The sequence below is a fragment of the Lissotriton vulgaris genome, chromosome 7, assembly GCF_964263255.1.
Source record: "Lissotriton vulgaris chromosome 7, aLisVul1.2, whole genome shotgun sequence".
NCBI classification, from domain to species: Eukaryota; Metazoa; Chordata; class Amphibia; order Caudata; family Salamandridae; genus Lissotriton; species Lissotriton vulgaris.
The window spans coordinates 375,588,268-375,614,833 of record NC_141695.1 but is presented as its reverse complement, the minus strand read 5'-3'; the positions used below and the strand labels follow the sequence as shown (position 1 = coordinate 375,614,833).

At 46.0% G+C, this 26,566-nt stretch overlaps 1 protein-coding gene across 1 annotated transcript in view; it reads right to left on the bottom strand.

The window, feature by feature from the left end:
* The window catches only part of LOC147701678 (uncharacterized), a 415,435-nt gene extending 401,629 nt beyond the window's left edge, over window positions 1-13,806 (bottom strand). The window contains exon 1 of the mRNA XM_086930313.1: window positions 13,654-13,806. Coding sequence (XP_086786439.1) covers window positions 13,654-13,713 — 60 coding nt within the window. The 5' untranslated portion in view covers window positions 13,714-13,806. The remainder of the gene's footprint in view (window positions 1-13,653) is intronic.
* Window positions 13,807-26,566: the final 12,760 nt, after the last annotated feature.

Genomic DNA, 26,566 nt, shown 5'->3' with positions numbered 1-26,566 from the left:
GCCTCCCTCATCTGGGCTCCTCAGAGTCTGTCATGTATCCCAGAGTCAGGGTTGAAACCAGCGAATACCATGCATCATCTCTACCAGCATAACCTCGAGACATGTTGGAACACACAGCAGACTGGCATCTCTCAACCCACATCGTCTGAAAGAGAGCCAAGCAGAGCAGCAAACATGATGAGCAGGACCAACCGAAGTTTACTGAAGTCTTTCAGAGCCTTGCAGTGCCTAAGATGAAGGGGAGTGAGGAGAAGAGATGGAGAAGAGGGTGACATCAGGTGAAATGAGGTACAGGCTATCTGATGCTATTTCTTGGGAACCCCACCATTAGGTTCTCCTTTTTTCCAGTGTATTGCCCATTCAGTGTCGCTGACTTTCACCCTCCTTAAACCTCCATTTCTAATGCCGATCCACAGCTCTCTTTACCCTTGAGATGATAAGCCCTCCGTTGACGTAAAACTTTATCAGCAACACCACTGACATACCCATTCTCCTGTGTGTGTCAATTCTCAAGTGCGGGGACAGAAACTTACAAGATTGTGGGCTTTCCTCATGCCAGGAGGTATTTGAATGATTTAAGTGCTTATCCCAAATTTATGGGACACTAAGGGGCTTATTTAAGGGATTTTGGCATAGGGCAACCTGGCAACGCACCTTCCTGTGTAGTCCTACACCAAAGTAAAAGGGCATGAATGCACTGTATTTAAGCAATACAATGCATTCCTGTCCTTTCTCTCTGTGCTGGTGCTATTTCGGGAGCCTACCACCAACGTAGGCATCCTTGCACCATTGTGCATGGGTGTCTCCATTGCAAGTAGGATTGTTTTGTGTAGGAAGGGCCACTGCCATAGCACCAGAGCTATGACGCACCATCAACGCCATCTTCTAATTCCCCGACGACTGGAAACGCACAGAAGTCAAACCCCTCCTCAAGAAACCCTAAGCAGTACCAAGGACCTCAAAAACTACAGACCCATCTCTCTCCTCCCCTACGTCGCTAAAGTCACCAAGAAGATTGTTAAGAGCCAGCTCATGAACTTCATTGCAGACAACTCCATCCTTAACTCTCCCCAATTCGGATTCCACAGCAATCACAGCACTGAGACCGCCCTCCTTGTCTCCACAGACGACATCCGCACTCTGCTCAACCAGGGTCACATGGCGGCCCTCATCTTACTGGACCTCTCTGCAGCCTTCGACACCGTCTCCCACCTCAATCTCACTGCCAGATTCCACAACGCCGGAATATAGGGAACTGCCCTTGACTAGATCCGCTCTTTCCGCACCAGCCGAACCCAAAGAATCATACTCCCGCCCTTCCTATCCGAACCTACAGAGATCATCTGTGGAGTACCCCAAGGATCAACATCTACATGGGTCCCCTCACCACCATCGTAAGGCAGCATGGACTCAGCATAGTACCCTACGCCTACGACCCCCAGCTCATCCTCTCCCTCAAGGGGCAACCCAACACCACCAAACTCAGCTTCCAGGAGGGAATGAGAGACATTGCATCCTGGATAGGCAGCAGCTGTCTGAAGCTCAACTCGGAGAAGACAAAAGTCCTCGTCCTCAGACCCACCCCCTCAGCATAGGACAATACCTGGTGGCCCTTTGCCCTCGGCAGCCCCCTGTCACCCACGGACCACTCCCGGAACCTCAGCATCATATTCAACTCCTCCCTCACCATGACCCGATGATCAGCGCCATCTACTCCTCAAACTTCAACACCCTCCGCATCCTTCGCGAGACTTTCATGTGGATCCCACCTAAATCCAGAAAGAGCATCACCCACGCACTGGTAATCAGCAGACTGGGCTACGGACATGCCCTCTAAGCCGGAATCATCAAATGCCTGCTCTGGAAACTCCAGACCATCCAGAACACCGCTGCCTGGCTCGTCCTCGGCATCCCACGACACAAACACATCTCCCAGCAGACCTGGCTCTTCAGCTGAATCGGAGGTGCACGCCACCCCACTCATCTCCTTGAGACCCTCATGGGTGAGTAGCGCGCTTCACAAATCCCTGATTGATTGATTAACAAGCGATCACAAGACATTCCCCATGTGCTGCAGCACTGTTGACTAAGTAGTCTGTCCCACCTGCCTTGTCTTAATTCCTTTGTCTTTTCCAAATGTATAAATACACAACATTTCTGAATCTCCAAAATGCCAAGCCCAGAACTACAAACTGCAGTGCCTGATTTCTTACAGTTTGTTCTGTTGTGTTGCATCTTCATACTTCCCTCTTTTATTAGTTTCCTGGTTGTTTAACCGCTGTTTACACAGTATTTGCCTGAAGAGCAATCTTCTGCCCCAGGATCCTTCATTGTGGATCTGTACTCTGGCATAGCATAAAAAGTATGAGTAATGAAGAAAAGGGGGCCTTGCAGGTAGCAACTTTTCATCCCTGTTGGATCTAGCCCTTTACACAGGGTCACCGGCAAACTTTTTGCCTTTCTCCTCCTACTCTTTGCTGAATTAATTTTTGTTGGCTTGAGGACTATGGACGTTACCACTGCCAACCAGTGCTAAAGTGCTGGTGCTCTCTCCTTAGAACATGCTAGAATTGGCTTATGCACAATTGCCATATTTAATTTATTTATAAGTCCCTCATAAAGTGCACTACATGTGCTCAGGGCCTGTAAATTAAATGCTTCTAGTGGATCTGTGGTAAAAAAAGGGGGTGGTGATGGACGGAGCATCTGAACCAATCAAACACTCACACCCAGTCAACAGATCTGGGTTTAATCCATCACCGTTCTTTAGCTCACTCTGCCACCCCAGTTCAGACATGGCCATATGCAAATCAGTCTGACCCTGTGCCTCAAGGGAACAGTCCAGCCCGAACTGCCAAGCCATGTCTTCCCTGGACCGGAAACAAACTTCCTAGGACCGGTTTCTGGCATTACAGCCGTCTTCAGCCAGGCTTGCTTGTATCCAGTGGCAAAGTGAGCAAGGGACTCACGTCTGAGCATACCCTGCCAACTTATGGCGAACAATGCGGTACAAAAGGGGCTAGTGGACCTGCAGCACTGAGTGTGGCACCCATTTAAGTAGCCCTTGACGTATGTCTCAAGCCTGCAGTTGCAGAGTCTGTGTGCAGTTTTAAACTGCCATGTTGACCTGGTAAAATACCCATTTTGCCAGGCCCAAACCTTCCCTTTTCATACATCTAAGTCACCCACCCTTCGGGGAGCAGTGTTTGTAAAAGATAGGACATGTACTTTTAATTTAAATGTCCTGGTAGTGAAAAACTCTGAAGTCGAATTTTAAATTGCAATTCTAAAAATGCCACTTTTAGAAAGTTAAACAGGAAAATGTGTCTACAAGAAATTCATTCAAAAAAATGACTTTCTATACATAACCTAATCTTAAATGTGATGACAACAAATGATTTGATTTATATCAAATAATTTTTGACACACCTGTTTTTTGCAATTTATGTACTGATGAAATTATGCAGATTAGAACTGAATTAATTTCTTTGTTATTTGTTGTTATACATTTTAAGATTATGTTATGTGTAGAATGTATTTTTGTTGAATGAATCCCTTATAGGCACCTTTACCTGGTTGACTTTATTACCCAAGCCCACATGGGTAGATTGGTTTGCACAATTATTCATTACTTTTGGAAAGTTAGCATTTTCTTGCCTTAGCCATTCTCTGTCTCTAGCCACATGACTAGGTATAGTTGGCAGTCGGGCTTTGCATAGTCCCCCTAGACAGACACAGACAACGGAGCTTAGATGTGACTGGATGGGCCACCACTGGCAGGATGGGAGGTAGAAGCTGGTCTGAGTCTCACTTACACCTGAATAGGCTGTGTACTGTCTCTACACAAAGGGCCTATTGACCCTGCATTGTCACTTCAGCCAGGGCAGGGGAGGCATGGAATTCCATGCACTTTCAAGACACTGCCTAGAATATTCCCCAACCTTCAAGAACCAGGGCACCAGTGTATAAAAGAAGGACCTTAGAAACCTTCACTTCAGTACACTTCTGGACCTGTGGATACTTTGCCAGGAAGAAGGAATGCTGTGCTGCTGAAAGGACTGCCACTTTGATGGACTGCTACTCTGAAGGAGCTGCTGCCTTGCTGTGCTGACCTGCTGCCTGCTGCCCTTTTACCTGAGGAGTAAGAACTATGCCTTCAACCCATCTTAAACCTAGGAGCCCAAAGTGACTCAAAGGGCTAGCCTGCTGGCCTCCTGATCTGAGTACGAGGGACATACCTGGCTACCCCACAGCTCCTGGACCGTCATTAGCAAGTTCCTGGCCCCCAAGAGGTGCCTCTCAGGTCTTGGACCCTTGGTGTGGCTCTAGGGCTCTTATATTCAAGCTCTTGGGCTCTTTGCAATCGCGAATGGCCCGTTTCCATTAGAAACGTGCAGCTCATGCTGAAAATCAAAGCATACGGCTGCTAGCCCATCTCCTAGCACAGCAGGATCAACTGCTCGCAGGGGGACACCCAGTCTAGCCCTCATGCCACACTGACCTACGCCTGCGATGCTCTCCTTGCTCCTCGCTACCCTCTCCAGCGCAAATGGGACTCTTGGCACAAAACTTGAGAAGGTAAACATTCAACTGGACTAATCAAGGACTGTGTCCGACCCGCACTCGATCATGATTGGCTTGAACTTTTGACTTTGACCTGGTCTAGCGTGACCAGATAGCTATGGTTGGTGTTTGTGCTTTTAGGTGCTATATTGCAGCTTATTCTTTAAAAATACATAACTCTGGTTCTACTGATTGGATTTGCAATATTTTGGTCTTATTTATTTATTAAATTTAGCTCTATATTTCCCTCACCAACGACCCGGACACCGCCAGAGCCAGCTCCAGGAAGGAATGAAGGACGTTGCGAAATGGATGAAGCTCAGCCGTCTGAAACTGAACTCAGACAAGACGGAAGTCCTCATCCTGGGACCTTCCCCCTCGGCCTGGAATGACTCCTGGTGGCCACCTGCCCTGGGCACCACCCCCGAACTCACAGGCCACGCACACAAGGCTCTCCATGACGCGGGCCCCACGTACCTCAACAACCGCCTCGCATTCTACACACCAACCCGCCAGCTCCGCTCCGCCAGCCTCGCCCTCGCCACTGTCCCACCAATTCGCAAAGCCACCGATGGAGGAAGATCCTTCTCCTACCTGGCAGCCAAGACTTGGAACTCCCTCCCCACCCACCTCCGGCTGACCCAGGACCACTTCACCTTCAGGAAACAACTCAAGACCTGGCTGTTCGAGCAGTAGCGACCCCCCCATCTCACCCCCCAGCGCCTTGAGACCCTAACGGGTTAGTAGATCGCTTTACAAATTCCCTGATTGATTGATTGATATTTCTAACATGGTGTGGGTTCTTTTTGTGTGGTGTGTTCACTATTTATTTTTTGAAGTGTGGCACAAATACTTTGTTGTACAATAAGAAAAATTGTACAGCAAGAAAAATAGTTGCACTCCTCCACTTCCACTTTATATCTTCTAGGTGAGTAAAACTATATAGGGTGAAGGTGAGTGTAGCCCACCAATCAGAGGAATAAACTACGACTACACATGTTGTGATTGCGCTTTCCTGGAACCGAACAATGTCCCCACTTTGCACTCCAATTATGATTTTCAAAATGTTTTAATTTTTCTTTTGGAGGTAAACAATCAGTAATTTCATAAAGGTATTCCTAGTAAATGCATTGAAAATGTTTCAATCATTGTGTGATGTTTTAACATTATTAATAGGAATTATTTCAAAATTGAATAAAAGAAGATTTAAATTACAAGAATCAATTACTAATTGTTTACACACATGGTTTACCCCAACACTGTTTACACAAACACTAGAGGCCAAAGAAGGACCCTGAAGCAGCGCATAGCCTGAGAGGGAGCACTGTACCTGGAGGAGAAGACACCTCGGGGCACAACAGGGCACAGCAGCACTGCAGCCTACCCCGACACTAGAGGCCCATTTTTTTCAATTCACAAAATTCTCTTGAAAGCAGAGTTTATACAGGGTCTTCAGAAAATATCAACCATAGTATTCAAGAGGATCCCCACTATTCAAGATATTTCACAAAACATACAATAAGCTTTAAATGAGTATGATATAGTGCCCTGAATTCTGGTGCAAACTGTACAGTCCAGCATTTATTTACCAGGATTAAAAGGTTTAGCATGTGTCACTGTGGTATACGTTTTCAGACCATGGCAATGTACTCTTATGTATAATTAATTTCTTGATTGAGGGGCTCATAGCCAAACCAACCTCCAATGTAAATAGTGATGCTTAGAATGTCACCAGCCTATCTGTACACTTCTTTAACCCTCACTTAATGCAAAACATTTTCCTTCTTTTTCCCTGTCTCCTCCCCCTCGGGGCACTGAATTTTGGTATATTTAAAAATTGCATTTATCGATTCATAACCCTACGCAATGTTCAGTGTGATTAAATAACATTGAACGTAACTATATCTAATGTCTTGATTTAAGTTTTTGTTCAATATACTATGTTTTCCAAGTTTTATGTTTGTTGAATATGTTTCTATTGGGACCATTGTTCTAATGTACTAGTATATACCCAGGTCCCAGTGGCTATTTCTGTCTACCCTTATTTTGTGACTGGTCCTGCACATGCTGGAGCCTAGAACTTTCCACCCCACCACAGCCAGAGTGGCAGGAGTATCCCAAGCATCCTTCTCCAGGTTCCTTCCCACTGTCCTGTATGCCATCATAAGTCTCACGCCCCAGTACCTCTTCTTCCCCAACGCTGCGCAGCAACAACAGGAGAACAAGCAAGGCTTTGAGGCCATTGCAGGATTCCCACATGTGTTCGGGACCATGGACTGCACCCATGTGCAGCTTGTGGCTCCACAGCAACATCACACGTCTACCACAACAGGACCACACCAATTCCATGAATGCGCAGGTAATCATGGACCATCATGGCCTCTTCATCAAAGCATCATTCATGTTCTGGCATTCCATCATCAATGAGCGCTTCCAGAATGGGACCTATGGGAATGGCATTCTGGTTGGTAATTACACCTCAAGCACATGAAAGAACACATGGCAGTCAATTATGTAGGAATACATTGACATATCAGTCTTGGGCTGAATGCGACAGTGCATACGTAGTTGGTGTGGGCTACATACTTGTGCCATACTGCATAGCAAGTGCCCAACTCATTTCCTACTAGTCACACATGTCAAGACCGGCTACGCCACTGTGGGCCACATGTACAAGTGATGGAGTATTACTATTCTTGATGCTTTGGTGAAGCAGTAACACAAATCATGTCAATGTGGCAATGCAAAGTCTGTCTGCATGACATTGCATGGCCTCATTAGTATGCAGTAAAGCAAGTCACAACCAAGTGCAGCTTTCATTCATCTTTCGATAAAGATGTCTACCATGGACCTTGCAGTAGCCTTTTCCATTCAACACCAATGAAGATCTCACACATTACCACACAACCTATGTGCAAGGACCCTGGGTTAGTGTGCAAAAAGTGTGTCTCCCATGGGGAGGTGAAATGAGGATACATGATCACGCCATTTTCTCATTTCCAATTACTATAGGTCCAGCATTCCGTATGACACATTGAAGGAGGAAATTGCACAGATTGTGTGTTATTGTTACTGGAATATGTCCATTAAAGCACAACGCCATGTGAGGACACTAAGTTGACACACATGCACCATGTTGCAATGGGGTGGTATTGGCACTAGTCACTATCATATGATGGTGCGGATGTGAACAAACCGTGGATGTGCTGAATGTCAACTGAAAGGCACATTCCACCACTTCACTTTGGATGCAGGTCAGCTCAGGCATTTTACATTCATTGCAGCCCAGTGGCAACACATCCTACATGAGGCCCAGTGTGTGCATTCAATATTGCCAAAGACCCTCACAAATGCAATACCTAATAAATAGAAGGCTTCAAATCACCCTGTTGAAGCAAGGCAATTCCTGTGTCTAGTCTGTGTTTCACATGTAAATTCCATGGTCAGTAGGCATGAAGATGTATTCCAGATCTGTGAAACTGATAAATAGAGTCATATTTGAACCTCACATGATTATCTCTAACATGCTACATTATATCACTCATCATATACACACGTGCGCACAACATTTTTTTGTGTAGAAAGCACTACAGCATTTATCTAAGGCACCAGACTGTGCAGCAATGTGCAGCCTTATGCACAAACTACATCTTACATGACAGCCAACAATACAGTTTTCAGGAAAATATTATGACTATCTTGGATGAATGCTGCACTGGTTATGCCAGCACAGCTAAAGAGCCCTGGACAATGTTTCATGTGTACGATATAGCCTACACAGTCCACATGACAGGTGGCACTGTAGTGTGGTTAGTCTACCAGTTGCACTGTACAGTCAAAGATTGACAAACACCTATAGCCCCTTGTTTAGTGTCACCATAGTGGACATTGTGCACTGCCATGTGTATCTACCATGTCCCACATGTATAACGACTCACTATCCTTCTCATTCAACTCTCAATGGAAAATGCGTGACTAAATTATGCCACATCACCTGCTCCTGTTACATGTTGTCAAATCAGACAGGTGTCAGTTCAGGAATGGCAATATAAGCCAATAACAGACACAACAGATGAATGTGAGCCTTGTGTCTACTCAATAGCCAATTGATTCTCCTTACTGGTGACATACCATCACATGCATGGCATTGCCACTCACCAGAATGACAAATAGTAAATGAGTCACAGAAGACAGCACATCTGTATGTGTAGCTCAGTGTCAGCCATTTCCAATCCATACCTGAGTGTATGCCACACAATGTCATAGTGCCATGTAGATAGGTTTTGCCTTCGCACTGTGCTTATTAGAAGTTTAAAAGCCATTTTCCTTTTCTGCAGCCTCTGCACACAACACATTTTGTTATTAAAGCTTTTTGCCTAGTAGAATATTTTGCTTCACACGAGAATAATATGTTTGCTTATAATATCAGCCTTGCTTGGTAAGCTATGTCTGTACAGTGAGTGCCGAGGCCATCAAGGTTATTTCAACACATCGCTTGTTGTTCGGTTTGATCAGCGCACAGTCTAGACATAATACATATGCAGCTGTGGCCAACTCTGAGTTTTAGGCGTGATTAATATTGCACTGCACAGAGCATGAACACACACACTTGATGAATATTGTCATGCAGAAAGTTGGTGCAGGTGATGATGTGATCCATTTCTGCTAAGACCAGAGGTATGGGCCCGCCCTTCGAAACCCAAAGAGACCTTTTGTAGATATAATATAATATACTAGCTAGGGAGGGTAAACTGAGGTTCTATTTAGACCTTTTCCCTTTAGCATTTGAACATGCTTTCACCCTTTGTATTTTATGGAATAGTTACTATGCTGCTAACCTTGTTCCTTATAATATGTTTGCTTGTATTAGCTAAGATACTGCGCTTGAGAACACTGCATTAGAAATAAATATTTCAAACTTGCAGGTGTCATCATTTACTCCTCGTTCTGGACTGATATGTTAGTATAACGAAAGAGTGTTCATGTGTTCCACGTTACCTGAGGTGTTCTAAGTCCATGTTCTGGGTTGTCTAATCATTGGGGGTGTGTTAGAACCAATGAGACACTGATTGCTAGTCTGGTAGGGGATTTTGGATACTAAGGTGAGTTTTGGCACACCCTAATTCACTGAGGTTCCAAGTCTCTATGCACAGTTCTGTGTAGGAGCAAGATCCCTGCGACAATAGCATATCTGTTACAGTAAGCAAGGTGTACTAGTCAAGCAGGACACAGACCAGATTGAAAATTAATGTTGGGCTATCCCTTTTCATCACTCTAACCTAAAATAACATGTCCTTTCTTTGCAGGAGACCACGGTTACGCTCTGATTCTATGGCTCTTGTGAATAACCCACAAATAGAAGCCTGGTGGACCTACACCATGACCTATGCCGCACTAGGCCCATCATTGAGCTGACATTTGGAATATTAAAATCCCACTTCCAGAGCTTTGACATGTCTGGGGGCAGATTGCTCTACTTGCCACCTATGGCTTGCAAAATAATTTTGGTCTGCTGTACTTTGCACAATATATGTGTCAGGACAAATGTGCCATGGGCAGATAAAAATGGGGATCAGGAAATGCCATACAATGAGGAAGAGGAAGATGAGGAGCCTCAGCAACCTGGACTATCAGTTCCCTCAACATGGCGGAGGGACCACATAACTAATCTGTGTGGGAGTTGGCATGTGTGCTCATGTGAATGTATTTATGCATATGTCTTTGCCAGCAGTTTTTGGCAACATGTCTTACCTATGAACAGGGATCTGTCAGTATGGCCATGACTTTACATCATCTTACAATCAGATATTGTTGAGTAGAGGACCTGGCAATCATGATTGAATTATGACACAGTGATAATCATGTGTTTGCATACAATATCTGTGTGTGGGTTGCTAATGCAGCATGCCTTGTAAGGATGGTGTGGTCAACATCATTTACCCAATTAGTAGGTTTTGGGACTCATACACTGATAGCTGTCCCGTATCCACTCACACTTGCTGTGTTTACTTGTCAGCCCAATGTATACCTGCTAGTAGCCATGGGTGGACCCTGCACTTTTAGGGCGACTTAATTCACAATTCACATTGACTGCATAGTGATTACAAAATATGTTACAATCTCACTGCCGAGCATTGTCCCAGACTCCACAAAACACCTGTCCCTTTGGCAAGTAGCTGGTGTAGTTGCCTCCCAGAATGGCGAATGGTCAACCTGGTTCTGCCTACTAGAGATAGACAACACACAGATAGAGTGCATTTATTTACATGTGCAAATATTGAAGGTGCTCACAGGTAAAGTTCATTGGACAAAAACCCCAAAGGATATTTAGAGCCAGTGGATGTCCAGACAGAGTCCATGTTGGGAACATGTTATTGAACATAAGAGTCTGAAGGGGTGGATTTGAGGTGAGTAACTATTAAGGTTGAATGTTATTGAACATGTTGAGGAGAAAAGTGCTACAGTCAGGAGGATGACCAGAATGTCATTGTGGAGGCTAGACCACATTGATGGTCCACAAATGGTCATGGTGAACATAGCAAAGTTAAAATGAAGACAGTGAAAGCAGATGTTCCCTGGCCTGTTGATCAACACAGGGCTAAGGAGAGACTGGGTTTGTGGCACAGATGCATGCTACAACAGTCTCCTTCTTTGGAAAGGAGTACCTGCCATGTCTTCCTCCTCTGATGTGTGCAGTGTCTCCTGTGAGGGTGTTGTAGATGAGGAAGCTGAGGGAGGCAAACACACATCAGGGGTAGAAAATGTGGATCCTATGCCAACAGCAGCATTCATCTTTGCCAACACATGAAGCAGCACAGCAGCGAGGAGGATCTGCTGATTTTGAAACAAAGAAGCTATGTGGCAGTGGTAGGCAACTGTGGCCGCAAAGAGAGAGTCCTGCTTCCACTCGATGGACTCCAGGATGGTTCTGATTGTCCAAAGCTGGTTTGTAAACCTCGCTGGTGCCACTTTGGCAGGGCAGATGTTGATGCTCTGCCTCATAACACCAGCGATATCAGCGAGGGACTGTTGGAGCCCACAGAGCAGGGAGTAGGTGCCTCTGATAGCAGAAGCGATGTGCCTATTGGGACTGATGCAAAAAGAACAATTGATGGACAGAATGCAGAACAATGTCATACATTCACCCCAGTACAGAGATCTAGGCCTAAATCCATAATTTCTTGCTCACCATGCCATTCCAGTGTGGACCCAGCCATATGGAAGTCAGTCTTGATCCTGCGCTCAATGGGAACAGTCCAGCCTGAACTGCCAGGCTAGGTCCTCCCTGGACTGGAAACAAGCATCCTGGGACCGGTTTCAGGCTTTCAGCACTCATCAGCCAGGATAGCTTGACTCCAGTGGCATGGAAAGCCCGGGACCCACGTCTGGGCATACCCGTACCACTTGTGGTGACAAATGCAAAAAGAACATTGGATGCGTAGAATGCAGAACAATGTCATACATTCACCCCAGTACAGAGATCTGGGCCTAAGTCCATTGTTTTCTTGCTCACCATGCCATTCCAGTTTGAACCCAGCCATAAGCAAATCACTCTTGACCCTGTGCCCAATGGGAACAGTCCAGTCCGAACTCCCAGGCCAGGTCTTCCCTGGACTGGAAACAAGCATCCTAGGACCGGTTTCAGGCTTTCAGCACTCATCAGCCAGGATAGCTTGACTCCAGTGGCATGGAAAGCCCGGGACCCACGTCTGGGCATACCCGTACCACTTGTGGTGACAAATGCAAAAAGAACAATGGATGTGTAGAATGCAGAACAATGTCATACATTCACCCCAGTACAGAGATCTGGGCCTAAATCCATTGTTTTCTTGCTCACCATGCCATTCCAGTTTGAACCCAGCCATAAGCAAATCACTCTTGACCCTGCGCCCAATGGGAACAGTCCAGTCCGAACTGCCAGGTCAGGTCCTCCCTGGACTGGAAAGTAGCATCCTAGGACAGGTTTCAGGTTTTCAGTCCTCATCAGCCAGGATAGCTTGACTCCAGTGGCATGGAGAGCACGGGACCTAAGTCTGGGCCGACCCTTCCCACTCGGGGTGACAAATGCAAAAAGAACAATTGATGGACAGAATGCAGAACAATGTCATAAATTCACCCCAGTACAGAGATCTGGGCTTATATCCATTGTTTTTTTGCTCACCATGCCATTCCAGTTTGGACCCAGCCATATGCAAATCAGTCTTGACCCTGCCCCCAATGAGAACAGTCCAGCCCAATCTGCCAGGCCACGTCCTCCCTGGACTGGAAACAAGCATCCTAGGACTGGTTTCATCCCTCATCAGCCAGGATAGCTTGACTCCAGTGGCATGGAAAGCACGGGACCCAAGACTGGACATACCCGTCCCGCTCAGGATGCCTGGCCTCCACCTTGGGGGTGCCCAGGAGTGGACGCCTCACAGGGAAAGCCAGGATGGGTTCCATAGCGGTATTGGTACAAGCGCCTTGAGACCCTTGCGGGTGAGTAGTGCGCTATACAAGTATCAATTTACATTTACATAGGTGCATGCATGTGTAAGCCCACGCTCCACCTATGGAGCACCTGCCTGGGGCAGAATAACGCAAGACAGCGATTTGCGCAGAGTTGCCGTACTCTAGATTCATCGAGCCACTCAGGGCCACGGCAGGTGTCCTTCCGTGGCTTTGGCATGATGAAACTAACTTTAGTGTTGCGTCTCCCAGCCCCCAGTTGCGTGGCGCAAGGGCGGCGCAACACAATGATAAATATGCCCCTTGATGTGGTTTGTTGTTTTACAAATGTCATTAAAATCTATATTTATAAGGAGTTAGCCAATTACACCAGAACTTACTTCTCTGTGAAGCGATGTATATTTGCCAATTGTTCATAAAGCAGTAACTCGTTTTTAAGGAAATTCATGCTGACAGCGTCAACTCATGACTGTGAACTTGGTTATAAAGAAAAAAAAAGTTCTGGAAAGTTCGCGAGAGCTGTAATCCCTGTAGGACCGGTCCAGTCTGGACCCTGTACAATTAAACACGAGCAGCACAAAGTCTCGCCGCTAGTGCAGTGTATAGGTGCCCAACGTGATCAAACAAACAGAAACCACTCACCGCCGATATCAGCCACAGACATCTGAATGGTTGAAGCTTGAAAAAGGAACGAGCATCCATAGGCAGATCGCACAAACGTGAGCCCGGCAGCCAAGGCGCAGGTCTTTCTCCTTTGTGTTCCTCCCTGACACTGTTCTATGGTTTCCAACAGATGATTGATTTAATTCTTGTATACTTCCGGCTCGGCTATCTCCGCTCCTGAAAGAGCTGTGCTCATTTTGAGATGCTTAGTACAATCAGAAACTTGGCAGATCCCCCGGGACGTGAAAGAGGACTTTAACTTCCTGTATCAAAGTGAAATGACCGGCTTCCTAAGGATGAAAGTATGCGCGTGCCCCACAGATCCGCAACAGCGTTTATTACGCACAGTCCTAACTGCGAATATGACACTTGCCACATTCATTATGGAAATGGACGCTGGCGTGCGGCATAAACATAATATCTTATGCATTATAAAAGGCAGATGGGGGTGGAGATGCTGTCACCTGACGTCTCCTGTCCCTTCTTCGTACAGGATGTTTATACAACTTCCAGAAAGTGCAAACGGTGGCCAGAGTCGGGAGGGTAAGTGATCAGAGACTAGGGGACTCGGTGGCAAGTGGGCAAGCCTTGTGACAGGTATTGTATTGTCTGTGTTCCTTGGACAATCAAAGCCAATATATTATCACAAGCTTCCTGAAGATCAAGAAACTCCTCTTTAGGCTCTGACTCTCAGGGGGTTAACCAGTGTCAAGTCAAGTCAAAGATTTATATAGCGCGCTACATACCCGGAGGGTCTCAAGGCGCTTGAAGAAGGGTGGGGAATTACTTGTCGAATATCCAAGTTTTAAGTTGTTTTCTGAATGCTAGGTGGTGAGCAGTCAAGGGCTCACTCCTGAGGGGTCATGTGAGGTACAAACTTCTCTTGAGTAGAGTCCTAGGAAAATAATGCCCAGGCTATGTTTGAAAATGTCTGTTCACTTTAAAAGGTTCAATATTTTACTAAAACTAGGGATATTCTAAGTCGGTGAAAATATCATTTGAAATTCACTGTTTCAAAAGAACAAAATGCTGAAATGCACCAGTTATAGTTACCTCAAGTAACTGTTACTCGTGCCCTAAGATAACTATAACTTGCGCGCCGCCTTGCACCGTGTAGTCATCAATTATGTTATTCCAGATGTTGCATTAATGTTATCAATGATTTCATTGAACAGGTCATGAGGGATGTGAGGTAATTAACAGCACATAGCGAGGGAGCTAGTTATAGTTATTTTGGGGCACGAGTTATAGTTACTAGATAATTATAAACGGTAAATGTCAGTGTTTTTTCTTGTTTTAAACAGTTTTTTAACTGATATCTTTAAATAGCTATAACATCCTATTAACCTTTTGTTTTTTCAGTGAATTTCTAAGGTTTTTTAGATGCAAAGTAAGAAAGCATTACCATACCTAACTAAAATGTCAATTTAACCTTTTTTGTTTTCAAGTAATATTCTATTACTATATGTAATGCCAACCCAAGCAGCACACAGTGTTCAGCCATGTACGACATGGTGTTCGCCATAGGGCCTAGCCTACGGCCAGGCCCTGCATCCAACCATCCACAGGCAGCCAACTCTATGATGCACATATCCTTTGGCAGGCCCTGTATCCAACCCCTTGCGGGCAGCAAGCCCCTATCCATGCACACCCTTTAACCATGCATGGTGTCGGATTGGCCACAGGGTCTGGTCTGTGGCCAGGCCCTATGCCCAACCCCCTACTGGTACCCACTGGCTCATGTGCACCGGGTCTTGGATGCAGGGTGGGAGTTGGGCACATACCTTGCACCCACCCCCACTGGTGGGGTGTTCAGCACAGGGCCTGGGGCCCTAATTCCTTCGGGTCTACATGGCTGACTATATGATGTTATAATGTAAGGGATGATATTTTAATTAAGGCAGACCTACTGACTTTGTCAACATGCAAGAAAACCAAATATAAAAAGTGGGTCGATAGGCTTTATGAAGGGGTTGGTATATCAACATATATAAAGAACATGTATTGTCTTTGTCAAACAATCTCCAATAATTATAATCAAACATATATTTCAGTAATTCACATAGTGCAAAGTTTGATAAAAGTAGTGGTTACAATTTATTTTTATAAAGTTTCATAAAAAAATACCGAAATGAGGAGTCAGGTTTGTTTTTTTAACAGCTTTTAAACTCTCTGTCACATTTCTGTAATGGAAAGTTCTGGGATCTGCATGGAACCACAAAATTCCACCACCCCGCATTCCCCTAAGTCTTCAGAGAAAAATGGTACCTCACTTGTGTGGGTAGGCCTAGTGCCCGCGACAGGAAATGGCACAAAACGCAACGTGGACACACCACATGTTTACAGTGAAAACTGACCCTTTTTTGCAAAGTGCCTAGCTGTAGATTTTGAACACTAGCTCTGCCGGCACCTAGGGAAACCTAGCACACCTATCCATTTTTTAAAACTAGACACCCAGGGGAACCTGGGATGGGGTGACTTGTCTGGCTCCCATCAGGTTCTGTTACCCAGAAAATCTTGCAGACCTCAAACTTTGTCCAAAAAACCCACATTTTCCTCTCATTTCTGTGTTCGAAAACTCTGGAATCTGCGTGGATCCACACAATTCCACTCACCCCCTATTCCCTAAAGTCTCCCGAGAAAAATGGTACCTCACTTGTGTGGATAGACCTAGTGCCAGTTGACCCCCCTTGCAAAACCAGGTTATTTTGTGATAGGTCATTTTGATGTCTCCTCAATACGTTTTGGGCACTTGCCTGTCGCGGGTACTTGACCCACCCATGCGAGTGAGGTACCATTTTTATCAATAGACCTGGGGAAAAGCTGGGTGGTAGGAAATTTGTGTCAATCCTACAACTTTCCCACACAGACATTTGAGAAAAAGTTGCTTTTTGGCTTTTGTGGATCCCTCAACGTTTCCCTACCCAGAATCCCCTACAAACCTCAAATTTTGATAAAAAATCACATTTTTCTCTGTGGAAATGTACTAGAATCTGCATGGGCCCACAAATGTTGTACCACCCAGCGTTCCCCCAGGTCACCCGATAAAAATGGTACCTCACTCACGTGGGTGGGTCAAGTACCAGTGACAGGCAAGGGTCTAAAACATATTGAGGAGACATCAAAATGACCTATCACAAAACAACCTGGTTTTGCAAGGGGGTCACCTGGGTTTTTGGCCCCGGCGGCCATCTTGGGACACTACCAAACCCACACATTTCTGAAAACTAGACACCCGCGGGAGTCCAGTGAGGTATGGTTTGCGTGCATTTCCCAACGTTTTCCTACCCAGAATCCTCTGCAAACCTCAAAGTTAGCTGAAAAAAACATATTTTCCACATATGTATGTGTGGAATCACCATGAGGGCACAACTGTCCTACACCACAGTGTTCCCCTCAGTTTCCCAAGTAAAATGATACCTCACTTGTGTGGATGAGGCAAAGGCCTGTGACTGGGAAGAGCTAAAAACATAGGGATTAAGGTAATAGCATGAGAATTCTAAGCACTACATTTTTTTTAAAATACGTTTTTAGCCAATTCTGCATTGGACAGCCACACACGTGAGGTATCATTTTACTCGGGAGACTGATGGGAACGCTGTGGGGTAGGACATTTGTGCAGGCATGGGCATTCCACACAATAAAATGTGGAACATTTGTTTTTTTCAGTTACATTTGAGGTTTGCAGGGGGTTCTGCAGTGGCGTAGCTAGAGCTTCTGGCGCCCGGGACTATCCCTCAGTTTAGCGCCCCTGGCAGGTAGTGGGGGGTAGTACGTATTTGCTCTGGAATTTGTTTGTCAACATACAGGATGTATACTTTACTCAATCAAACTTGACTCTATCTGGGAAAACGTTTCACCTAATTAGCACCAATTTAAAAATCTAAACACAGAACTCAGTAAATGAAAAGCGAACAGGTAATAATTGCATGTGGTGCTGTAAAAAGCTTTTTATCCGTTTGAACTACGGTCAAAATTATTTTTGTTAAAATCTGCAAATTATAAAGCAGAAGTTGGATTATGTGGCAAGTATGGGAAATCCATAATTATGTGGAAATGTTGCAGCCACAGAAAGGCATGATTCCAGTCGCCAAAGTATATATCATAGCAAGTGTATGATCACACCTTGGAACACCTACGCACTGAACAGCAAATCTTTATTGTTATCCAACTCATTTAATCGACCGGTTTAGCGTAGCCACTAGGATACAAACTTGTGACTATGAGGTCAAACACTGATCCGTGTTGAGGATACATTAGTCTAATCAGGCACCAGAGCCTGATAGATATAGTGTACATCACATCCTGAAGCTCTAGATTACCAATCATCCTTCTCCATTTTCTGGTACATTGGATAATGAGGTGTGTCGCTGAAGATAACAGGGTTCAGTTTCCTGCATAGTGGCACACCTCTACACTCACCCAGTGTCACATGACATCCGGGGGTCTTAAAGCCTCCATTCTTCTCCTGTCTCAGCCACCTTGCTGCTGTGTCCTGCAGTCTGCCACTGCAGAGCCCCAGGTGTGACACCAAACAAACCACTCTCCCCTGACTGCCTACTGACAGCTTTACAGCCACAGACAAAAGAAGCACATAGTGGCCTGGCATCAAAGCACTGCTGCTCCGAAAAACATGACCTCTCTACATTTTATATTTATTCAGTGCGTCAAATGAGCACAGGCAATAAGTAACCCAGCAGCACCTACAAAAGGATTTATCAAAGCCCAATGCGTTTCAAAGCTACAGGTTCAAATACGATCAGAAAAAAAAAAATGCCATTTTGTGGTCAGAAAAAAACTGTCAATCTAATACTAAAGTGAGTGTTGGAAGGATGCGAATATATTCTGATGTGCCATGGCCAAGGTGCTGCAAAGCATTTTGGTATAGGCAGTGCTTTAAATGGGCCGGTACTCACCGGTACTGAGTACCGGCACTTCTTCGTTTTATCTCTCTGAGTACCGGCACTTCTCATACTGCCGAGCAGAGTACCGGTACTCATTAAACGCTGGTGCTGGTGCTGGTGCTGGCGCTGGCGGCCTGTCTCTGACGGACAAGGCACTTCTGTGAACCTGAGCCGAGCCCCTCCTGGACTATTCAGCTTGGGCTCATCTGCATACCGTCGGGGTGTTCACCATCATGCTGTGTATCAAACAAAGAAATAGAGGCAACCCGGTGACAGCGCTATTAAGAAAGGTAGGTAACCAGGGAGGTAACCAGGTTCAAATGGTTTTAATCACACCTCATTCTTTTGTGTAAGTGCCTGCTTATGATTGTCTGCTTGCCTGTGATTGATTTGTGTGAGATAAATACGAGAGAAAGGGGGAGAGAGTAGGGACACATCTTGGAAGGTATCTTAAAGGAAATGTGTTGAATGGTTGTGTGTGCAGGTCTGCTTTTTTCTATGTCCCTCGAGAATATGTAGTATTGTGCCAAGCAACAGCAATTAACAATATAGATGTTGCAAATATTAAAAAACAAGGAAATGTTAAAATATCAATCATATTTCTCATGTGTTTTGGTATGTGCTGCAAGTAGTACAGAAGACAAGAAGTGTGGGTATGACTTCTACGCCCCGTCCCCAAGCCCCGCCCACTCGCCACATTTAAATGAGTACCTGCACTATTTTTCTTCCATTTAAAGCACTGGGTATAGGGATTTTTGGAAGTATTCTGGCCGGCCCTTTGAACCAGTAGGCTATGTGGACAGTGGAGGGCTTTGATCTGATCCTTGTGTTCCCTGGGAGCCGATGTGCAGCTTTCAGGGCTGGGTGGTGGAAGTAAGTTAAACATGCACAAAAGGGTTATTCATTAGCAAACCGAGGAACCGGAGAGGTCACGGAGCCGCCTATGGCGGGATGGGGGGGCGAGGGTGGAGGGCGGGGGGGAGAAGCCTCTCTGCAGGGGTTTGGAGGGGCACGGAGCCGCCAGGGTGGTTAATTATGAAACATATACAGGGCACAGGCAGGCAGGTGATCATGACCGCGCCACAACTGCTGCTAATTTATAAAACCAAAACAACAAAACACCTGTGCACACACATATAATTATACATATAATATGTCAAAATTGGAGAATCCACAAAATGAGAAAAAGAATAGTTGAAGCCTTGTTGGTCTTGTCGCTTTAATACTCGAAACTAGACAGCTCCAGCCGACACGTGTTTTGTCGGAGTATACATAAACTCGGACTCTTCAGGGCTTACTTCCAATGGAAGCAAGAGGATCAATCCCCCTTAACCCGTGATATTTCCAACCCGGTTAGGGTGTTAGTAGATTGTTAAATGGAGATGACGGATGAAAGTATATGTCCGCTCTGCTGTGGTGTACTAAGATACGGTATTGCTGTACTTTATTTAGGGCAGACCAAGGGAAATTGTCTTGTATCAATTATTTCAAAACTCTTTTTGTTCCAAGTATTAGAAACCAGGAAAGAAAGGTCCTGCGGATGTAACGGTACATTGTGTTCAAACATCTGTCATAATTAGAAGAAATTACAGGTGAAAAAATTGCCACACATGGCTGTTTTTTTCAACTCATTTGCAATTGTTCCTATTTTAAACTGTTAGTTTCTATAAAAAACCTTGAAGGATCTACACAAATGACCCCTGCTGAATTCAGAATGCTGTCTGCTGTTCTAAAATGTATAGCTTTTCAGGATCCATTATTGCTTTCATACCAATTTCAACCATTGACTGGAAGAAGGTTGAAAGCAGAAAAAATAGCAAAAATAGGCTATGTCCCAGTACAATGCCAAAACTGTTTACAAAATGTTGGTTTTCTGACAAAAGTCCGTCAGTTCCTGAAAGCTGGGAAAATGGTGATTTCAGCCCTACAAAGTCTTGTTGATACCATTTGCAGGGGGGAAAAAAGACGCTTTCATTTTCAGCACTCCCCCCCCCCCAAAAACAAATGTTGCGTCTGCTCCAGGAACAGGACTGATGGTTACCAGTCCAACTGGCCCCCTATTTAGTTTGAGTGCTTTCTCAACCGGAGGGTACCACAGGAGCATGAATATTTGGGCGGCAACCCAGCTGCCGAGAGAGCACCACCCCGGGAAAATAGGGGGCCAGTTGGACTGGTAACCATCAGTCCTGTTCCTGGAGCAGACGCACAAGGATTTAGGATGTTCCGATCTGCTAAGGCTCGTCTGGGGGCCTAAAATATCCAACAGAACATTACGAGTACCGGCACTCCATCTCGCACAATACTTTGCACAGTCACATAGGTGCAGCTCATTAGGGACCGTGTGAGTACGTTTATTAGGAGAGGGTGGGACCGGACTTCACTCGATCTTTGCCGCCGCAGCCTCTGAGGAAGACATTTGAAACCCGTCAGGCACCGCGGCATTGCTGTGAAAGGGTTTGGCTGGCTGAGAACATCTATACCTGATTAAAAAGACTTTCAGTCAAGTGCGGATGTTTGAGTGCTTTCTCAACCGGAGGGTACCACAGGAGCATGAATATATATATATATATATATATATATATATATATATATATATATATATATATATATATATATATATATATATATATATATAAATCCAGAGACTTTCTATGCAGAAAGAAACAGGTCCACACAGGTCCACAGGTATTTATTTACAGCAGCTCAGGATCGGCATGACCGGTTTCGGCTGGTATGCCTTTTTCAAATGCCATACTCCCTCACATTTTTTCTGCTGTCCACTTTTAAAAGGCACAGTGCCTCGCTACGATTGGTGTAGGCACTGTGAAGGTAGGGAAGTTCTCCTGAACTCGGTGCTCCCAGCCTCGGTGCTCCAAGTTCATAAGCTGCAGGTACATAAACGTAAGTACTGCCCCCAGTGGGTCGTGCCTGCAGCTACACTTCTCCTTCCCCGATGTTTTCGTGATAAAATGTCAGCTTTCCTGGGTCCTTCATCCAGCCATCAAGTCCCACAAAGCACCTTGGCGCACTTCCTTGGAGTAAGTACTGGAATGCGCTGTTCATGAAGTCACTGATTAACAGCATGCGCCAGTTCATATTACGCTGTTTGCGAAGTCGCAGATTCACACAGCTTGTGCCTTGCAGTGAATGGTGGCGGTTCGGCGTTGATCCCAAGCACTTTGAGAGTCATCCAAGGAGTTTGCCACTGAAAACGCCGAACTTTCTTCAGGAAGGGGACTTTACGGTGTGCGTGGCCCGCACCGATATACAAATCCAGAGACTTTCTATGCAGAAAGAAACAGGTCCACACAGGTCCACAGGTAAACCTTCATTTATTTACAGCAGCTCAGGATCGGCATGGCCGGTTTCGGCTGGTATGCCTTTTTCAAATGCCATACTCCCTCACATTTTTTCTGCTGTCCACTTTTAAAAGGCACAGTACCTCGCTACGATTGGTGTAGGCACTGTGAAGGTAGGGAAGTTCTCCTGAACTCGGTGCTCCCAGCCTCGGTGCTCCAAGTTCATAAGCTGCAGGTACATAAACGTAAGTACTGCCCCCAGTGGTTCGTGTCAGCAGCTACACTTCTCCTTCCCCGATGTTTTCGTGATAAAATGTCAGCTTTCCTGGGTCCTTCATCCAGCCATCAAGTCCCACAAAGCACCTTGGCGCACTTCCTTGGAGTAAGTACCGGAATGCGCTGTTCGTGAAGTCACTGATTAACAGCATGCGCCAGTTCATATTACGCTGTTTGCGAAGTCGCAGATTCACACAGCTTGTGCCTTGCAGTGAATGGTGGCGGTTCGGCGTTGATCCCAAGCACTTTGAGAGTCATCCAAGGAGTTTGCCACTGAAAACGCCGAACTTTCTTCAGGAAGGGGACTTTACGGTGTGCGCGGCCCGCACCGATATACAAATCCAGAGACTTTCTAAGCAGAAAGAAACAGGTCCACACAGGTCCACAGGTAAACCTTCATTTATTTACAGCAGCTCAGGATCGGCATGACCGGTTTCGGCTGGTATGCCTTTTTCAAATGCCATACTCCCTCACATTTTTTCTGCTGTCCACTTTTAAAAGGCACAGTGCCTCGCTACGATTGGTGTAGGCACTGTGAAGGTAGGGAAGTTCTCCTAAACTCGGTGCTCCCAGCCTCGGTGCTCCAAGTTCATAAGCTGCAGGTATATAAACGTAAGTACTGCCCCCAGTGGGTCGTGCCTGCAGCTACACTTCTCCTTCCCCGATGTTTTCGTGATAAAATGTCAGCTTTCCTGGGTCCTTCATCCAGCCATCAAGTCCCACAAAGCACCTTGGCGCACTTCCTCGGAGTAAGTACCGGAATGCGCTGTTCGTGAAGTCACTGATTAACAGCATGCACCAGTTCATATTACGCTGTTTGCGAAGTCGCAGATTCACACAGCTTGTGCCTTGCAGTGAATGGTGGTGGTTCGGCGTTGATCCCAAGCACTTTGAGAGTCATCCAAGGAGTTTGCCACTGAAAACGCCAAACTTTCTTCAGGAAGGGGACTTTACGGTGTGCGTGGCCCGCACCGATATACAAATCCAGAGACTTACTATGCAGAAAGAAACAGGTCCACACAGGTCCACAGGTAAACCTTCATTTATTTACAGCAGCTCAGGATCGGCATGACCGGTTTCGGCTGGTATGCCTTTTTCAAATGCCATACTCCCTCACATTTTTTCTGCTGTCCACTTTTAAAAGGCACAGTGCCTCGCTACGATTGGTGTAGGCACTGTGAAGGTAGGGAAGTTCTCCTGAACTCGGTGCTCCCAGCCTCGGTGCTCCAAGTTCATAAGCTGCAGGTACATAAACGTAAGTACTGCCCCCAGTGGGTCGTGCCTGCAGCTACACTTCTCCTTCCCCGATGTTTTCGTGATAAAATGTCAGCTTTCCTGGGTCCTTCATCCAGCCATCAAGTCCCACAAAGCACCTTGGCGCACTTCCTTGGAGTAAGTACTGGAATGCGCTGTTCATGAAGTCACTGATTAACAGCATGCGCCAGTTCATATTACGCTGTTTGCGAAGTCGCAGATTCACACAGCTTGTGCCTTGCAGTGAATGGTGGCGGTTCGGCGTTGATCCCAAGCACTTTGAGAGTCATCCAAGGAGTTTGCCACTGAAAACGCCGAACTTTCTTCAGGAAGGGGACTTTACGGTGTGCGTGGCCCGCACCGATATACAAATCCAGAGACTTTCTATGCAGAAAGAAACAGGTCCACACAGGTCCACAGGTAAACCTTCATTTATTTACAGCAGCTCAGGATCGGCATGGCCGGTTTCGGCTGGTATGCCTTTTTCAAATGCCATACTCCCTCACATTTTTTCTGCTGTCCACTTTTAAAAGGCACAGTGCCTCGCTACGATTGGTGTAGGCACTGTGAAGGTAGGGAAGTTCTCCTGAACTCGGTGCTCCCAGCCTCGGTGCTCCAAGTTCATAAGCTGCAGGTACATAAATGTAAGTACTGCCCCCAGTGGGTCGTGCCTGCAGCTACACTTCTCCTTCCCCGGTGTTTTCGTGATAAAATGTCAGCTTTCCTGGGTCCTTCATCCAGCCATCAAGTCCCACAAAGCACCTTGGCGCACTTCCTTGGAGTAAGTACTGGAATGCGCTGTTCGTGAAGTCACTGATTAATAGCATGCGCCAGTTCATATTACGCTGTTTGCAAAGTCGCAGATTCACACAGCTTGTGCTTTGCAGTGAATGGTGGCGGTTCGGCGTTGATCCCAAGCACTTTGAGAGTCATCCAAGGAGTTTGCCACTGAAAACACCAAACTTTCTTCAGGAAGGGGACTTTACGGTGTGCGTGGCCCGCACCGATATACAAATATATATATATATATATATATAAAACAGCAAATCTTCCTCCAATAGAACGAAGCAGGAGCCCAAGGGGAACAGGTAAGGCAAGATTTATTGGAAACAAGGCAGTCCCAGTGGCGGCAGATGCATTTCGGCATGACGCCTTCTTCAGCTCCCAACACCGGAAGCCCTCATCAGTGTAAGTTCATTCCTGCTATTTAAAGTATGATGCTGGCGTAATCCGCTCCTTCCCCTGGCAATTAGGCACACCTGTTGTAGTCCGTTTGAGTTTCAGGACTGCAACTCCCAAGAAGCCTTATGTTCACGGCAACTCAAGTCGGTGAATAGTGAAGGGTGCACAGGTAATCTTGACTGCGGACACAGAGCAGGATTCAATGAGAAAGCCTTCCACGCCCCAGAACCAACGTGGCCGTCCTCGAGTCCCCCTATACCGCCACAGCTTCACAAACAGCGAGTCCCATATGCAGGGACCAAAAGGCGAAGGGAGAAATATTGTGCAAATAAAGAGCAGTTGGGCTCAACTGCGGGAGTGACGCGACCACGATTGCAGCGCCGATTTGGGGAAGGAGAGAGCCATAAGGAAGTGATATATATATATATATATATATATTACCTACTGGCAGTCGCCAGTAGGTATTTATAGTTAGGATTTTTTTCAATGTTAAATCTCAAAATTATATTTGGGATAACTTTGTCGCTGGTTGACGAATCTGCCTGAAAATTTCCTCAAAATGGCCTCGTCAAGCTCCGGTCCTTCCCTGAAAGTTTGGGGGGGGATGCGTCAAGCGGGGGCCGAGATAAAAGGGGGGTCCCAAAACGCGTTTGCCCCATGTTAATTTCCAAAGGGCGGTCAACCTCACTTTTAGCCCGAACGGCTGAATGGATTTACACCAAATTAATTGAGAGATTGCAAAAGAGTAAAACATAGATGATATTTTTATATGGTCATATGCCTAGCATCAGGTTTCATGAATTGAGAAGCTTAGATGATTTTAATATGAAATTATTTATAAATATTTATATTTATTTATATGCTATGCTTGCACAGAATATTTTGCATTATTTGCACAATTGCATTTGCACTTTATCTACGCGCATTGCACTTTTTCATGACAAATGACCACCAGTAACACTGTGTCTTTATTTGCAATCTACTATATAAGCGCATTTATGCGGATATCAAGTCCGAGGAAGCGGGACACTGGGGCCGTTACCCACTGCGTCGAGCTGGATTCGGCGACGTCCGTCGGCGTCGAGATTGCTGGTTCTTTCAGAGGTGCTGGATTTACGATTCCAGCAAGTAGCACTTTAGCAGATTAAGTCTTTTAGCCCTGTGACTTCAGCAGGAGACTGGCACTCTTCCAGCCCTTGGAGATTTTCTTAGCAAGCGTGAGAGTACACACCTAGTTCCTCTCTCCTGGTTCCTTGGCAAAAATAAAGAAGCACTGCAGGATTCCCCCAACAAACAGCACACTGGCAGAAGGGGTAGGCAAGTCCTTAGATCAGCAGGCCTCTTGTCCTTGGTTACAGGGTTCCTTGTCAGAAGTGATCTAAATTCCTGGTTCAGGGGTCCTTCTCTTATACCCCTTTTCCGCTTTGATCCCTTTGTCCATGCAGGGGATTTCCCAACATCCTGGGTCTGTTGTGGGCGGGGCCAGGCAGACGCACCTGGCCTAGTCACTGAGCAGGGCTGGGTCCTCAGACGCCCAGCAGGAGGTGGAGCCAGTATTGACACTGGCAGGAGCAGAGCTATCGGCCCCCTGGCAGGAGGTGTGGCTAGGATCGTCCATGGCAGGCACAGGGCCATCAGCCGCTTGGCAGGAGGTGAAGCCAGCATTGTATCAGGCCGGGCCGGCTATCAACAACTACTCTCCCCCTACTCTCAACGTAATGTCCCATTCATCCCACACTGACTCATCCAGACCTGTGGAGCCACCCAGCTCCTGTCACACACACGCAAGACCAGCAGAAACCAGAAATGGTTAGACAAGAAAATAGACACTTTCTAAAAGTGCTATTTTCAAACCCAGAGTCCAAAAACCATCCACACCAACGGATGCGTAATTAAACCCCGAGTTCAGGGATACCAAACTCGACATTGCACCATGCTCCCCGAGCCAGCTAGGATCATAGCATTAATAATCCCGGC